The 17,541-nt window shown below is 46.7% G+C and overlaps 1 protein-coding gene and 1 long non-coding RNA gene across 4 annotated transcripts in view; one reads left to right on the top strand and one right to left on the bottom strand.

Moving 5' to 3' along the window:
- LOC143831719 (uncharacterized) overlaps window positions 1-17,541 on the bottom strand; it is an 81,939-nt gene that overhangs the window by 18,460 nt on the left and 45,938 nt on the right. The window contains exon 4 of one of the 2 annotated variants that reach the window (XR_013228943.1): window positions 15,099-15,235. This is a non-coding gene — a long non-coding RNA (uncharacterized LOC143831719). The remainder of the gene's footprint in view (window positions 1-15,098; window positions 15,236-17,541) is intronic. The other variant, XR_013228944.1, reaches the window with a different exon arrangement.
- The window catches only part of FAM107A (family with sequence similarity 107 member A), a 66,640-nt gene that overhangs the window by 5,464 nt on the left and 43,635 nt on the right, over window positions 1-17,541 (top strand). For both annotated transcript variants that reach the window (XM_077324980.1, XM_077324979.1), the window contains exon 2: window positions 9,742-9,805. In XM_077324980.1, coding sequence (XP_077181095.1) covers window positions 9,742-9,805 — 64 coding nt within the window. The remainder of the gene's footprint in view (window positions 1-9,741; window positions 9,806-17,541) is intronic.

The following is a 17,541-nucleotide window of genomic DNA, read 5'->3' as shown; positions in this document are numbered from 1 at the left end:
GGATGCAGCCTGGGAAGAAAGCAGGGCTTGGGGAAGGGTGGGAACCCCGCAGAGTATAATACCATTGAAACCATCTTCCAAAGCAGCCATTTCTTCATGGGGAAGTCACCTTGGTTGGCTGGAGATCAATTGTACTTGAGGGAGATCTCCAGGTGCTATGTAGATTTTGGCTACCATTCCCTCAGCAAGGGAAGGCTAAGGGGTTGTGCCTGAATGCTACGCTTATATAAACCAGATTGGAAACACACATGTGCATCAGACACACACTGGCAGATTCATGTATAATGGGGTTTCCTACAACTGCTTGTTATAACAAGTTAAGACATCTGAGATATCCAAGATCCTGAATGTATTTGATATTTTATACAGCCTCAAAGCAGAAGTTCTCATAATAGAGGTAGTTCTCTCTCATTTAGAGAGATGGCCTGATCATCCATCACAAGCTCTCTCTCTCCTGTATTGGAGTATGGATGTATTTTTAGCATAGGTGAAGGAAACCTCCAGTTGCTATCCCTGCCCCTGCCAGGGCAGGTGGGCTGCCTATTGGTGGAGAACTATCACCTTTGCCTCTATTATCTTCACCAAGGCTTCCCACCTCCTAGCAAACATCATATACTCTCCCCTTTCATGGCCCATTCCACACACATAGGATAATGCACTTTCAATGTGCTTTGGCTGCTGGATTTCCTGTGCAGAACAGGAAAATCTACTTCTAAAGTGCATTGAATGTGCATTAAGCCCATGTCTCCTTCTCTCCTTCTCCGCCATCCAACAACCTGTGTTTAACTAAACGTCCCCGTATTCAGCTATATGCATCATTTATTTCATCTATGCACCATTTTTCTCCACACTGGAGACCCAAGGAAGCTAATTCAGTCTCCTAGCCTTCTTTTTATCATTACAACAGCTCTGTGAGTTACATCAGGCGGAGAGCCTGTGATTGCCCAAAAGTTGCCTGTTAAGATTCCACAGCCGAGTGTGAATTAAAACATGGGTTTCCCAGATCCTAGTCTGAAACTAACCACTATAGCACACAGCCTTTCAGGAGCGCCTGCTGTTGAATAGTAGCAAACATCCATACTTGGGTGAATCACACACCAGAAGCCAGATCCAAGTTCAGAAGAACTCACCACATGCAATGTAAAACCACCCTTATTTGCTACTGTTCTTGAAGGTCACGGACTGTTGGCAGCTTTTCTAAGCTTGGAAGCGTTTTGTTTATGTATGGTATTTCTTGCCATCTTTCCACTCAGAGAGTCCCCGGGGCATCTAACCACCCTGCAAGAACAGCAAAGCGCTGTAGAAAATAGAATAACTTAAAGCAGGAAAAAGGCAGTCAGAGCCATCTCTAATACATGTCTATAGTTTCCTACTTTTTTTAGTTCCACACAGCTCCTGCACCCCCAGATCTTGCAAAGGGACAGCCCCATTACATTCATTTCTCTCTTTTTCACATTTTTCTTCTCCTTCATTTTGCTCTCTTCCTTTCAAGATCTGTCATTCATCCTTCCCCATTTCCATTTTTTCTCCCCCCCCCCCCAATTTGCAGTCTTAGTTCCTTTCCATCCATTCTGGTTGGAGAACTTAGAACATATTTAATGGAAGTATAGCAGCGAACTTCGTTAATATTGGGAACAGAAGGAGAAAATATTTCTCCATAACCTATTAAAGTAGTAAAAGAAATACTTCCCCCCTGCCCTTTGAATACATGATAATAAATGTTAATCTGCCTAAATGGTAACAAATGAGGAAAAGAAGTTAAGACATATATTTATTTACATTTATATTTGAAGGTGGACCTAAAGCAGCCTTCATGGTTCTCTGCTCCTCCCTTCTATCCTGTGAGGTAGGTCACCCAAGGTCATCCAGCAGACTTCCATGGCAGAGTGGGGAGTCAAACCTGGGTTTCCCAAATCCTAGCTTGACACTTTAGCCCAGGGGTAGTCAAACTGCGACCCTCCAGATGTCCATGGACTACAATTCCCAGAAGACCCTGCCAGCATTCGCTGACAGGGGCTCCTGGGAATTGTAGTCCATGGACATCTGGAGGGCCGCAGTTTGACTACCCCTGGTCTAGTGGCTTTTGCTAGGCCTGGAATTCATCCTCCCCTCCCCTTAAGAGAACAATGTTCTGGAGCAAGGGTAGTCAAACTGCGGCCCTCCAGATGTCCATGGACTACAATTCCCAGGAGCCCCTGCCAGCATTTGCATTTGCTGGCAGGGGCTCCTGGGAATTGTAGTCCATGGACATCTGGAGGGCCGCAGTTTGACTACCCCTGCTTTAGCCACTACACAAGCTTCACTTCCATTGCAAATAACGTGGGGGGAGGGAGGTGTGGAGAGAACCTGGGCCGAGATATTCTAATTCCTTTCATTCTTGACCCTGGAACTCTCATGATCATCCTGTAGCTGGTAGCCACTTTCGACATTTCTGGGTTTATTTTCTGAGGAGCTATAACTGCCACAAATTGACAGACAGATGGACACGCTTTTGCTATTATAGATTTGTGGTCTCAGTCAGCCAAGTGATTTGTTTTCTTGTGATATCTGGTTTGGATCAGGGTTGTAGGGAGAGAGGGAGATGGAGTCTTCATCCAGAAGCCCTCAGAAACCTGCTCAAAAGCCACTGAAGATCTCCTCATGCTCGAATTTCCTGTATAGGTACTGCATTCAAAAGCCCCATGCAGAGTAGCTATCGGTGATTATATCAAGGAAGTATTTAGCAAAGAAGTTGCAGCAAGCAGCCAAACCTTGACATTTCCTTGTTGGCCAAGATTTTGAAGTCCGGTCACGACTCAGAAAAGACCTGTCGGACAACATTGCATGGAAACAACCGTTGCAGAGAAGTGACCGTTCCTTATCACCATCCTTATTTATTTAGTGTTTTGCTATCAAGTCACAGCTGACGTGTCTTGTGATGACCCTGCAGGGTTTCCAAAGCAAGAGACATCCAGTGGTGGTTTGCTGCTGTCTGCCCCTGTAGAGCAAGCAGCCCCAGACTTCCTTGGTGGTTCCTTATGGCCTGCTGAAATTTATGAATGTCAATCTCCAGGTGGGACATAGGGATCCCCTGACTTTACAGCTTATATCCAGGCAACACATTCTCCTGGAGCAAATGGCAGCTTGGGAGGGTGGACTCCAGAGCTTTGAGGTCCATCCCTGCCTCATACTCTGCCTACTCCCAACTCCACCCCCAAAGTCTCCAGGTATTTACCAACCCAGAGCTGGCAAACCTAGCTGAAATTCTTTCTTCCATACTTGCATTAGCGGTACAAAAACCCAGCCATTTCATTTGGAGAACTTTGTGTCTCATATCCCTGGTCAGGTGCTTCTTTCCAGCTTTAGGACGAAGAAGAAGAAGAAGAAGAAGAAGAAGAAGAAGAAGAAGAAGAAGAAGAAGAAGAAGAAGAAGAAGAAGAAGAAGAAGAAGAGTTGGTTCTTATATGCTGCTTTTTTCTACCCGAAGGAGGCTCAAAGCGGCTTACAGTCGCCCTCCCTTTCCTCTCCCCACAACAGACACCCTGTGAGGTGGGTGAGGCTGAGAGAGCCCTGATATTACTGAAGAAGAGTTGGTCACAGCCCTGATAGTGCTGTTCTGTCACAGCTCTCTCAATCTCACCTCCCTCACAGGGTGTCTGTTATAGGGAGGGGAAAGGGAAGGGATATGTAAACCGCTTTGAGCCTCCTTTGGGTAGAGAAAAGCGGCATATAAGAACCAACTCTTCTTCTTCAGTAATATCAAGGCTCTCTCAGCCTCCCCTCCCTCACAGAGTATCTGTTGTAGGGAAGGGAAAAGGAAGGTGAATGTAAGCTGCTTTGAAACTCCTTTGGGCAATGAAAAGTGAGATATAAGAACCAGCTCTTCTTCATTTTCTTCCCTTTCCCTGACCTTCAAGTGTGGATACAGGGGCTGTCTTTTCTTGCAAAGTGAGCAAGAAACCCACACCACTGAAAATCTATTTCTAAATATTAGCCCTTAACTGAGGTGCAGTTCTACCGACAGGGCCGAGAAGCCAACCCCGTTGAACTTAAAAAGAGCTTGCTTTTAAGTAAATGAGTTTAGGCTCATACTGTGAATGTATAAAACCAAGCATGCCTCCTGTTCTGCCCTTCACTCTCCAGTCCCTCTCTATTGAAATCTTAACCATACATTCCTCAGGGAAACATCCAGAACATGAATGGTACTTTAAAAGGAAAAAACAACACAGACTAGTTTACTTGCACTCTGGATTTGGCTTCCTATGTGACAGAAAAGACATTTTTGGCATGTCTTTCCAAGCAGTGCGTATTTACTTCTTCCTAGTACAGGGGTAGTCAAACTGCGGCCCTCCAGATGTCCATGGACTACAATTCCCAGGAGCCCCCTGCCAGCAAACGCTGGCAGGGGGCTCCTGGGAATTGTAGTCCATGGACATCTGGAGGGCCGCAGTTTGACTACCCCTGTCCTAGTATGTGGGCAGTGCAACTGATAAAAAACTGGACACAATATGTGCTCCTCCAGGGAAACTGCAGTTCTCGCTGTGCTGAGATATTTAATAAAGATACCGACAGGGTTGGAAACCTTAGACAAAGTGTCTTTCCGTCGGGTCGTTTGCCAAGTCAGGGAAAATCTTATACTTTGTGTGCAGGATGAAAGGATGCCTTTCATCAGGCAGCATTTATTTGCCTGTTGTAAGATGATGCACAGAAAAATATAACTTCCCAAATTCATGTTCCGCGGCTGAAAACCCCTGGGCGGATCAGCCAACCTAGTAGTGAAACAGGAGCATGGAGAAAGTGACAGATTAAAAGCAGAATTTGCCAGCCAGGATGAGGCTGGGGGTTCTGGCCAGCAGCCTTCCCTGTTTCAAAGTGGCACTCCCCACCACCACCTAAAAAAAATGGTTACTAACCAGGCTCTTCAATGGGAACTTTAGAGGCAGAACAATTTTACCCTCCCACTTGCCACTGGTGGAGCTGGGGGCCCCCCACTGCCATTCCCCACCTCCCTGCTGCCAATCAGCTGGCTGGAAGGGAGAGGGACTTACCCCAAGGACATAGAATTCACCCTCCAAATCTGCCCTTTTCTTCAGGGGAACTGATTTGGTTCGTTTGGAGATCAATTGTAATAGTGGGATCTCTCCAGGTGCCACCTGGAGGATGGCAACCCTCCTAATAGGGTCAAGGCAGTCAAATGACTTCCTGCTGGGTTTAATCCGGTCTCAACTGTGCAGGACTAAAAGATGGATTCTTATTAGTCACCCAACCAGAAGTAGTCATGGGAGAATAAGGGAGAAGCAGATGCGAGGAGGCATCAAAACACATGAGAAGAAGATAATATCTGCTCTTTGGGCCTCAAGCTGGGTCCAGTCCAGGATGCCCCAACTCTCTTTGCCCAGGCCTGCTTGTGAGTTCCCATCCGGCTACGAGATAAGAGGAACACGCCATGCCTTTGACGTCCGCGTACAGAATTCCTCTGATTTGAAGTGAAACTTCTGCGGAACAGGCCGTGCCCGGCGAGCCTGCAAGGAGAGAAAGCGTAGGCCGAGATCGCCCCTGCCCTCTGCATGGCCACTGCCCTCTGTATCGATACGGTGTCAGGGTACCCAGTGCAATAATTTCGGCTCCATAAAGTCCTAATCGCAGGAGAAGGCTCCCTAGCCGTGGAAAGCATTGTCCGGAGCAACGGCTCCCGATAAACATCGCCTAGCAACCAGCCCTGCTGACACACAGCAACCTTCAGGGAGCCGTGGAGAAACACAAAAGGCTTTTTGTTTGGAAGTCTTTAAGAGCACAGGTTTGAAAGGAGTTGCTAATGCAGATGCCAAATTGGGGTCTTAGCTCGTGGCTTCTGGAAGAACCGGTTTGGTGTGGAAACCCATCCCTCCGGCGCCTACCCTGGCGACCCGTGTCACATGCCTCACCCCTGTTATCCAGCAGGAGAGGCTATCCTGTGTAAATGCACAGACTGATCTGGTGTAAAAAGGATAGTAAGACCAGTGGCACTGCTCCTGAAGGTTACAGCAGCCTTGAGCCCTTGTAAATCTAGTACAGCACCGAGATTGCCCTAAAAGCTCACATTTACTCTTGGCAAAGAGCAAACGTTCTGTTGGATTGAGGATGGTGCAAACCAAATTAACACACTTCCTTGGGGACTAGGGTGGCCAGCTCTGGGTTGGGAAATACCTGGATACTTTGAGGGCGGAGCCAGGAGTGGGCGGGATTTGCTGTGGGGAGGGACCTCAGTGGAGTATGATGGGATGGAGCCTACCCTCCCAAAGCAGCCATTTTCTCCAGATCTGTCACCTGGAGATGAGCTGGAAAACCACGGGTCCCCAGGTCCCACCTGAGGTCTGGCCTCCATATTGGGGTCTGGCCCCACAGTGGAGAAAGGTGCAGTCTTATATCAGGCTCTGGAGTGAAATGCAGCTGTGCAGGTTTTTTAATATAAAAAATATATATTTATTTATTTACTCGCTTTATTTATATCCCACCTTTCACCCCACTGAGGACCCAAAGCAGTTTACAGCATTTTCCTCTCCTCCGTTTTATCCTCACAACAACCCTGTGGGGTAGGTTAGGCCCAGAGTATGAGAACGGCCAAAGATCCCCCAGCAAGCTTCCATGACCAGAGTGGGGATTTAAACCTGGATTTCTTGGATCCTGGGTGTAAACTGCACGGAGCTTTTATTCCAACCCCAGATCGATTCAGTCCCCGCCCTCTACACAGAATGCGATTTCCGTTTGGATTTGGGGCGATTTAAAATTTCCTTCTGCAGCAAGAAGGATTGATCCGGAGTGAACCTACCTTTATTGTGCGATATCTTGGAGTGCTTTTAATGCTCAATATATTTTAAAATCCAGATTGGGAAACCAAGCTCCGTGGTAGAGAACCTCTGATAGGCCACACCTGGTCATGTGACAAGCTTGCCTTAAAGGAGAAGCCCCTGATTTTCTTGTCGGTCCTGGATTTTTCCTCCCTCCTCTGCCTTTTTCGATCCTCTCCCCCACTCCTCCAAGAAAAGAAAGAGGCTCCCTGCCTGGCTCCTCTCCCCCCCCCCCTCTTCAAGAAAAAAAAGAAAGATACTTGGCTCCCCGACCCCTTCTGAACCTCCCTAACCACATGCAGAAACTTTCCTGTTTCAATGGGGGGGGGGGGAGAGGAAGACCCGAGTTCAAAGCAATCTGAATTCAACAGGATTGACAATGGAATAAAGAAAGTAAGTGCAGACTCTGCCTAGGGTCTAATACTTTGACCACTACATCACAATGGCTCTCAGTTAGAGGGGCACGAGGGATGCTGGAGTAACCAGTATGTGAAGGTAAGGATGGGAATTGGACTGAAGCACTTCTTAGCCAAGAAATGACTGTGGCAAAGTTAACGGTAATCCAAGTGCAAACCCTGAGGTGACTTGTGCCAGCACATGGAAACAATCCCGCAGGGTTCTTGTTTCTTCTTTTGAGAATTTGTGTGTGCCACTTCCTCACAAAGGACTCACAACAACCAGTGTTTGGGCTGCAGAAGCTGTATTGATTGTTAATCCCCATGTTGGTTATCAGTCATGTTAAGCTGTACATTTTCAATTTTGAAAGCCAGCTTTCTTATGCTGGCTCTTTGTTGATCTGTTGCTTTGGTTTTTGATATACTTTGGCTCTTTAGTTGCAAGCAGTTGCAAATCCCGTCTTAATTATCATATATCCGCACCTATTATGGATGCAAATATATTTGTCATACTAAGGGTAGGCGTTCATTACCAAATAAAAATAAATGTAAAATAATTAACTTTCGGACATTCGAGTAGTTAAAACAAATGGGGGAAAGCACCCAAGTGGGAAACTCTTAGAGTGTCACGTGACAGGGCGATGCCATTTGCAACTCTTCATCCAGAAATGCTGTCACTGTGTCATAGACTCATAGAGCTGGAAGGGGTCAACAGAGGCCATCTAGTCCAACTCTCTGCTCAATGCAGAATCAGCCTAAAGCATCCATGATAAGTATCTGTCCAGCTGCTGCTTGAAGATTGCCAGTGAGGGAGAATTTCCTTAGGTAGCCCATTCCTGTGCTGAACTACTCAGACTGAAAATGTATTTCTTGCTATCTAGCCGATATTGTTGTACAAGTACAGTATTTGCTGGCGTATAAGACTACTTTTCCCCCCTGAAAAACATGCCTCCAAGTGGGGGGTCGTCTTATACGCCGGGTGCACTTCAGTTGGGATAGACATAGCTGCCCATAGTGGCCCATAGTACTGTATTTTGAGTGGAAATGTTGGGGGGTCGTCTTATACGCCCAGTCGTCTTATACGCCGACAAATACGGTAGTTTAAACCCATTTCTGTGGGCCCTGTCCTCTGGTGCCAACAGGAACCTCTCCCTGCTCTCCTCCAACTCACAATCTTTCAACTACTTAAAGAGAGCAATCCTGCCCCCTCTCAACCTCCTCTTCTCCAGGCTGAACATCCCCAAATCCCTCAGCCTTTCCTCAGTCCCGAGCCCCAGATCATCCTCATTGCTCTTCTCTGCACCCTCCCAATTTTGTCCATGTCCTTTTGGAAGTGAGGCCTCCAGAACCGTACATAGTACTCCAGGTGGGGTCTGACCTCCTTCATGTGACACCCCTCTTTACCTTGTCCCACCCCAAAACCTCCCAGGTATGGTTGCCAACCTCCAAGTAGGGCCTGGGGATCTCCCAGAATTATAACTGATCTCACAGATCAGTTTCCCACAAAAAAAATGGATGTTTTGGGGAGTGGACTTTGGCATTATACTCTGCTGAGTTCCCTCTCCAGGCTCAACCCCCAATCTCCAGGAATTTCTCAACTCAGAACTGGCAAACCTATGCACAGGCCTGGCAACCCCAGATCCAAATCCGGGGATTCCTTGTGCATGCTAATTTGTGGTGAGCTTGAGCTTTCTGTAAACAGCATGGTTTGGTTCTTAGATTACCTGAAAACATCTTCTAAGCCAGTGGTTCTCAACCGGGGGGTGGGGACCCCTTTGGGGGTCGAATGACCCTTTCACAGGGTTTGCAGCAGGGCAAGCAGCTTGGCCAGAGGCACCATCCACACGTCAGCCTTGCGAGGTAGATCGAGCAGTGAAAAGAGTGGGATCGGAATGGTGGGACAAGAGCAGAACTGATCTAAGAAACTCCGGGAAAAAAACAATTTATGCACAATCATGAACAATGGATCTTCACACCATTGTTCAGTTTCGCTTTAATTTCTGTGAAAGAACACTTGCACAATTTTATGGTTGGGGGTCGAGCCTCTTGTGGCACAGAGTGGTAAGGCAGCAGACATGCAGTCTGAAGCTCTGCCCATGAGGCTGGGAGTTCAATCCCATCAGCCGGCTCAAGGTTGACTCAGCCTTCCATCCTTCCGAGGTCGGTAAAATGAGTACCGAGCTTGCTGGGGGGTAAACGGTAATGACTGGGGAAGGCACTGGCAAACCACCCCGTATTGAGTCTGCCATGAAAACGCTAGAGGGCGTCACCCCAAGGGTCAGAAATGACCCGGTGCTTGCAAAGGTTTACCTTTACCTTATGGTTGAGGGTCACCACAACATGAGGAACTGCATTAAAGGGTCACGGCATTAGGAAAGTTGACAACCACTGTTCTAAGCTATATTGTCCTGCTATGAGACTATAAAGTGAAGGGTGCCTTGTTCATCGTAGTCCACTTCCTTAAACCTACAGAAGAGCTAGGAATGTAAATTAGTAATCAACACATTCTCTCTCTCTTTCTCTCTCTCCCCCCCCCCCAGAAAGAATATTCTTTCCAGGCACAACAAAACAACAAAAAGGGGAATCATGTTAGTAACGGCTCAGGTAAGTGTGTAATACATTGTTTGGCCATAAGGTGTGTGGCTGCAGTTCATCCTTGTGCATGGTGACTCCAGATTTATTGCCCCATAATCCTCTAGTTTTGACAGCTTTTTCCTGGGAAATGAGCAGTAGAGCGGACAGATAGAAGTATCCTTCTTATTAAGTTGTGTGTGTCCACTAGGGGTGACCTCAGGGGCAGGGGCAGGGCGGGGCATCTGTCAGTGAAACTGAGATATTACCTCCAGGGAAAACCCACAAGTGATGTCACAATTCTCTAGGAATTGCCAGGAACTCTATGGCAAAACAACAGAGTTTCTAGCAATTCCTAGGGAGGCATGATATCAGGTTTTCCCAGAATTGACATGTCAAAAGCCTGATGGCAGGTGTGTGTGTGTGTTTTTTTTAATTTTATGTGTCTTCCATTGCTGCTCAGGGCAGGGGAATGGCATCTCTAGTGTCCACTCAGCATATTTTGGCATATCCCAAATCCCATGGAAGCAAAGTGCTACAAAGTTTGTTTGTTTGTTTGTTTGTTTTGGGGGGGGTTATACCCACATGTTGGGGGGTAAACGGTGATGACTGGGGAAGGCACTGGCAAACCACCCCGTATTGAGTCTGCCATGAAAACGCTAGAGGGCATCACCCCAAGGGTCAGACATGACTCGGTGCTTGCACAGGGGATACCTTTACCTTTATACCCACATCATGCTTTTCTTGCACCAACAGGAAGCCACTGCTGTAACCTTTATGGCCACATACTTTGACCACCACAAGCAGGAGGGAAGAGTTATGTATGCCACTCTGTGCTTCTCAGAGGAAAAGTTAAATGAAAACATAATGGACAGATATCTGTAACAATGGAGCTGGTTATTCTGACCCTGTATCTGCAACACAGTAGCTTTTTTTTTTTTTACTGTTTTGCTGTAAGAATGGCAATGAATGAAAAATCTTAGCTGATGAGAGCTCCATTGCATGAACTTAGGGGGGTTGCAAAATAAAGCTTGAATCCAATAGAATCTTTAAAACCAACATAGTTTTATTCTGGTTGTAAACTTTTGTGTGCATGCATACTTCAGATAGGTAGGTTGCGAAACCCTTGAGAATTGGACACCTGGAATGCAGATGAACAACATTCATCTGCACCTTTTTTCAGTTTTTGCCTGTAAACCTTAGGATGTTTGGTGCACCTCTCAGGGCAGGCACAGTGACCAGAGACTCCTTGTAAGCTTTTTATTAGCCATAACCTGAAATTTTGTTTCTAAGACCTGTTTTTCTTCTCCCTATCCCCCCCCCCCAATAGGTCTGTATATACATATGCATAGAATATATATTTTGAAAAACTAAATTTTAGCTTTGAGATTTCCTGGGCTACTTCCCCCACGGCCAGATGCTCAATTCATTCAGCTTTATGTACAAGAACAGTTGAGAAGGGAGAGCCAGTTGGCTTTCTGGAGAAAAGGAATATGCCTAGATCTTTCTCCTGGGGGGGCGGAGCAAAATGCACACAAATGCACATTCTGTCAGCAGAGATCTAGGGCTGTTCGGGGCAGTCCTTCAATATTGCAAGAAATTAACCCTCCCCTGCCCATGCAGACCAAAGAACCTGAGGGCTATCTTTAAACCCTCATTAAATGCATGTAACCCCACACCAGATTCTATGCTCTTTTGGAGCTAACAGGTGGAAGTTTTGGTAACAAGGCACTTTGCTCTAACCTCCAGAGAAAGCAAAGAATGAAAGGAAGAGGACCATCACCTGTCTTTTCAGAATTCTTACAGGTAACTCGGGACATCAGATACCAAGATCTTCCAGGAACTTCAGCTCTGTGCTACATCTGGGGCAGAAAAGGCACTCCTATATAGGTAAGCGAGGGAGGGGGGTCTCCCCAGGAAGAACACACATTGCTGTCACCATCATCCCTCCTCCAAGAAAAACAATTATGCAAAAACACTCAAGTCGTCCCAGACACAGACTGAATTATACGCCAACATCTACCACCTCCAACAGGGGCTCAGTACTTATAGAATCATAGAGTTGGAAGGGGTCCTACAAGCCATCTAGTCCAACCCCCTGCTCAATGCAGAATCAGCCTAAAGCATCCAGGATAAGGATCTGTCCAGATGCTGCTTGAAGACTGCCAGTGAGGGGGAGCTCACCACCTCCTTAGGCAGCTCATTCTACTGTTGGACTACTCTGACTGTGAAACAACCCTTCCTTATTCAACACCCCTCATCCAGGTTATGGTTACACAGTGCAGAAAAGGGCCCCTAACTAAGCTTCCACCACACACTGGTGAAGGCGTAGGCACCTGTGCTGGTGAACCTCAGGCACCCCATCTCCCCCTATTGCGCCAGCTGGGCAAGCATCCATAACTCACTTTTCCTTGCAGGAGATGAGTCAGACTCAGTGAGACGGAATAAGGAGAAGCTGTAGACAGTGTTCCATTGCAGCTCCCTACGGTGGGTAGGTGAGTATCGTTGCAATGCCTACATCTCCTTCCTCAACAGATAGTGTTGACCAGACTTTTGACCATGGAGGTACCACGGAAATATTTTTCAGGCTTCGAGGTATCAGGAAGTGGAACCAGCTGGCCACGCCTCCCTGCCAGGCCCCCTGAAGTGAGAGGAGCCTTAGGTGGCAAAGCCTTAAATGGCCAGGACCCCTCCCCTTCCTACCCTCTCAAGGCTCATCATTGGCCACAGTGGGAGAGGGTGGGTCAACCTGCCCAAATAAGGGTAGATTAAAAAAAAACAAAAACCTTTTCCTTTCATCTTCTCAGAGCCAGAAATAGCAGGCACAGAGTGGGAGGGCTTTCCCCAGCCACCATTTTGAAAACCTTCACACTGAAGTACCATTGAGGGGCCTTCACTGTACCATGGTACCTCTGTACCATGTTTGGGAATCCCTGATGTAGACCTGAGTGGGGGCAGGGGTGAGTGCTAATTGATAGCCAGTAAAGGCTGAAAGAGACAGAGGGGAAGAACGTCTTGGTGATAGCATCCTATTGCACATTTTACTTATTCAGCATAACCCAATAGCACCTAGTTCTTAGATCTATTTGTTACATCTGCTCTGTATTAGTCACATTATGCCCATGTCTCTCTACAGGCAACCAAGCAGCCATTCAACATTTAATGAAGAACAAATGTTCCTCACTGCGTGTATGACCAACAGCAGCAGGCAAGCAGGGATCGATGAGAATCCAAGTGTGCCTCTGTAGAGTTGCCACCTGTCCTGCTTGGGCTCCTGGTCTTCTTGGAGTGATGAATGGCAATGTGGCAGGTGTGCCTGACAATGGAGAAGTCTGGCTGCCCCAGTTAATTCTCAACACAAATGAGCTTTTTGAGGGGTTCTATGTGACACAGATACTGGGCAATCCCCTTCTTCTATTGTACGCTTTATGTCATAACTCACTGTACAATTCAATAAAAGATGTCATTATATCAGATACATCCCTGTTTTCATTATGGTTGCCTTCCCCTCATTATTTACCTCAGTTGTTCTCAAGATTCGGCATGACTATGGAGAAGAAATAGGTTCTCTACCACAACACAGAGAATATCAGCAAAGGAAGGAGGCCCCAGCAACTCAGTCTCTCCCATCTACTCCTGGAATGACAATAACTGCTGGCAGATTTCCAAAGGAATGCAGCACCAGTTGTTTAAATAATAAACTAGATTTTTCTTAAAGAAACGAAACAACTTTGAATAGAAAGAAAGGAGAGCCTAACTAACCGTCTAACTGTTCTTGTGCATTCATTGTGTCTGTTCTGGTAGCAAGCAGGGAGGAAGTGTAATCAAAGGAGCAGGAATATATAAACATAATAGTGGAATATATAATCACTAGTAATCAAGCCCGCTGTACCGAAATACAGCGGGCGCTAGACCACGGAGCCCCCGGCATTCGCGCGGAGTGCGGCTACCGGGGGCTCCATTTGTCAGGGGCCTGACACGGCGAGAGGCGCTTCGCGCCTCTCACCGCGTCAGGCTGCCGGTGACTCCCTTGCCAGCGGCCTGACGCGTCGGGGGCGCTTCGCGCCTCCTGACGCGTCAGGCCGTCCTCAAGTAAGCAACTGTGAGCCACGCTCCGCGCGGCTCGCAATTGCTTCCTTCAGCAGGCTGGGAATCGGCCGGGCCAATCGGCAGGCGCTTCACACCTGCCAATTGGCCCGGCCGATGGTCTGTCAGGAGGAAGCGGCCAATCAGGCCCCTTCCTCATCACGGACAAAGCCCTCCTCCTGAGGGCTTAACGAATTATTTAGTCCACGGCGCCCGCAGCGCCGCGGGTGTGTTAAGGATAATAGGTGCCCTGCTTGATCAGTCCGGGGTTCCTTCTAGTCCAGCATCCTGTTTCACACAGTGGCCAAACAATTGCACTAGAGGACCAACAAACAGGATACGGAGGTCACACGGATCCCCTGAAACTATAGGTCACCTCCAGACTAAAGAGATCAGGTCCTCTGGGAAAATGGATATTTTGCACGGTGGACTCCACAGCATTATGAGTTTCCTCCCCACTCCAAATTCTGCCCAATCTTGGCTCCACCCCCAAAGTCTCCAGGTATTTCCCAAACTAGAGATGGCAGCCCTAAGGTCAGTCAAGGCCTTCCCTTGCTGTTGCTTCCTCATACTGACATTCAGGGCTTGCAGACGTGGAGATCCCATTCAGTTACCATGACTGGTAGCCACTGATGGACCTCACTTCCTCTTTTAAGCTTCCAGTACTCATAGTCTTCACTATATCCATTGGCAGTGAATCCCACAATTAGTGGAATTTGCGGTTTGTGGTTGTATTCCTTATTACAACAGCCACTGCTGGTGGTAAGAGACAATCCTGCACTAAATGGGCCAGTATTGCATTCGGGCTTATGGGAGCCTTGTCTGTTCTGAAGCAACTGCTTTTCTGAGGCAGAATGAAGCATCAGATCTTTAATCTTGGTCCAAGAAGTCAATTAGGGAACTCCTTGAGCCCTGTGGCATAATGATCTCTCCCTTCACTGCACAAACATCTATTTGTCTCCTTGTACTTAAAACCGTTTCTATCCTGCTTTTCGTGGGATGCTCAAAGAGTTTTGCAAACAACAATTCTGCAATCTCATAAAAATGCCGCATCGCATTTCATCTTTTAAAAACCCCTAAATCACTGGCAGCCTTCAAGAATAAAAGTGTCCTCTGGTAATTGTTTAAAAACAGACAAGCCAGGAGCCAAGAGGAGCCTCCTTCAGGGAAAATATTCCATTATTATAGTATCATCATGAACACATCTTTGCTCAATGCTTTAGCACAGTAATATTCTCACCTGAACAAACTGAGGACCACCTTCACTCTCACCCTGCAACAAGCGTCCACTTCTCTCTCTTTTCCCCCTGTGAATGTCCATCTTTATTCCTTTCTTCTCCTGCTCTCTGTCACTTTCACCTCCATCTTCTTTCTGATCTTGAAAATAAACAACCAAACAACAATGAAAGTTATGGTGGCCCTAAAAGGTGACCCGCTTTGGATTGTGACCCAACTTTTGGGCTTGAGCTATGAACTGAAAAATCTGCATTGTAGTAAATCATCCGTAAGAAGAATCTTAACTGGAGCAAGGTTCCCTTGAGCTTCCTTCCAAGCAGATGTACTGAGGAAGCCCATGTAAAAAACAAGAAGGTGACACATCTCCACCGTTGTCACGCAGCATTGATTGTTCTGCTTCTGAACATGGAGGTTCTGCTTAGCCATCATGCTGGTGAGCTCTTGATAGACTCATCCTCCATGAACTGGCCCATTTTTGTTTTCAAGCTACTTAAGCTAGTGAGCTCATAATACCTCTGGAAATTCCATTGTGCATTGTACTGCCGAGCAATTTGTGTGGTATTGAATTCTAGGATTTGTAGAGACGGACAGATGTCACCCCTTCCCCTCCATCATTTTATAGACCTCATCATATGAATAATAATAATAATAATAATAATAATAATAATAATAATAATAATAATAATACCCTCCTTTAGTTACCTTTAGACAGCCAGTTTGGTGTAGTGCAATATTTCTCGGGCTTTTTACTGTTGAGAAACCCCTGAAACATTCTTTCGGCTTCAAGAACCCCTGGAAGTGATGTCAACAGGTTATACCACCCTGTCACACCCATGGAAGTTGCGGGAGACAGGATAACATAACCATATATGGTCCTATCACCCAATTAACTTTTTAAATTATATATATATGTATGTGTGTGTGTGATGTATGTGTGTGTGTGTGTGTGTGTGTGTGTGTATGTGTATATATTTAACTGCCAATCAGGAAACACCCTGGGGTCATCAAGAAACTCCCAGGGTTTCAAGAAGACTCTGCTGAGAAAGCCTGGCGTGGTGGTTAAGAGAGGTGGTCTGTAATCTGGAGAACCAGGTTTGATTCCCCACTCCTCCACATGCAGCGAGGTGGGTGACCTTGAGGCAGTCACGGTTCTCTCAGAGCTCTCTCAGCCTCACCTCTCTCACATGTTGTGGGGAAAGGAAAGGTAGGCATTTTTAAGCCACTTTGAGATTTCTTTAGGTAATAAAAAGCAGGTCGCAAAAAAACCCCAGCTCTTCAGTTCTTTCTTTCCTAAACTATAAGCTCAGCACCTCCCTGCCTGGTGTGTTGAAGGGAGAGATGCTATGCTAAGATGTGTAGGGCCTAAGCCACATAACATGTTACTGTGGCAGGAACAAAACTCATAGGCAGGCAGTATAGCAGAGTCGGGGGATTCGTTCTGTTCTTGCTGGTCTTCTTTCCTAGGAAGGGTGGCAGCTCCAGTTATGGAAATGAAGGCTGTTTTGCCTGAAAACATCCCTCTTTGATCATCCTGTGCTCATTCGCATTGCAGGTATGCATGAGCCATAGGTGAGAACAAACAGAAGACCTGGGGAAAGATCCTTATTTAAACATCTCACTTCCTCCCAGCAACACAAGCGTTTTTGCAGAAGCCACTCAAGTCTCCCTTTTGCAGTTTTCTATGGGGAACAAGCAAATACCCGGATTCAGGCTGATCTGAGCTGTGTTGTTTATGGTTAAAAGCAAGGCACGTGTCAGACTGCAGTAAGTATCTTGGAAGCCCAAAGTCACTTGAAGGAAAGCAGGGTAGGTGTAGAAAATAAGTACATCCTGCATCGGTCCCAAAGACGCTGACATCACAGTTTGGTGTCTTTTGGCAACACTCTATAGATTTGAGTGTATTAAAATTGCAGACATGCATAGCACTATTGTCCCTTTTGTTGACAGCATGCGGAATGGACACTGATTTCCTCATTTCTGTTGCTTCAATGTTCAGAAAGTTCTAGAATGAACAGGAATAGAAGACTGGGCTGCTCCAGCCGGTTCCTGTAGCAAGCAAAGGTCCTTCTTGCCAGTTCGCCAGCAGGATTGGACCTCAGAATCACACAAAGCCGGAAGAGACCACCAAGGGCCATTCAATCCAGCCCCCCACGTTCTCAGGGACTTAAAAAACACACCCTCCTAACAGGTGCTCATTCAACCTCCTCCTAAAAACTTCCAACGAAGAAGACTCCACCACCCTCTGAAGCAGCATTTTCAATCTATAACCAGCCCTCACTATCAAGAAAACACTTTCTATTATTTAAGTGGAACCTCCTTTCCCATAATTTGAACCCATTGCTCCTAGTTCTTGTCTCTAAAGCAGCAATAAACAAGTTGACCCCCTCTGCCTAGCTTTTATGTAATTAACCACTGCTATCCTATCACCCCCAAGAGCCTCTTGTGGC

Source organism: Paroedura picta, chromosome 3 (assembly GCF_049243985.1).
Source record: "Paroedura picta isolate Pp20150507F chromosome 3, Ppicta_v3.0, whole genome shotgun sequence".
In the NCBI taxonomy this organism is placed as follows: Eukaryota; Metazoa; Chordata; class Lepidosauria; order Squamata; family Gekkonidae; genus Paroedura; species Paroedura picta.
The sequence above is the reverse complement of the archived record's forward strand: the minus strand, read 5'-3'. Positions and strand labels throughout refer to the sequence as shown.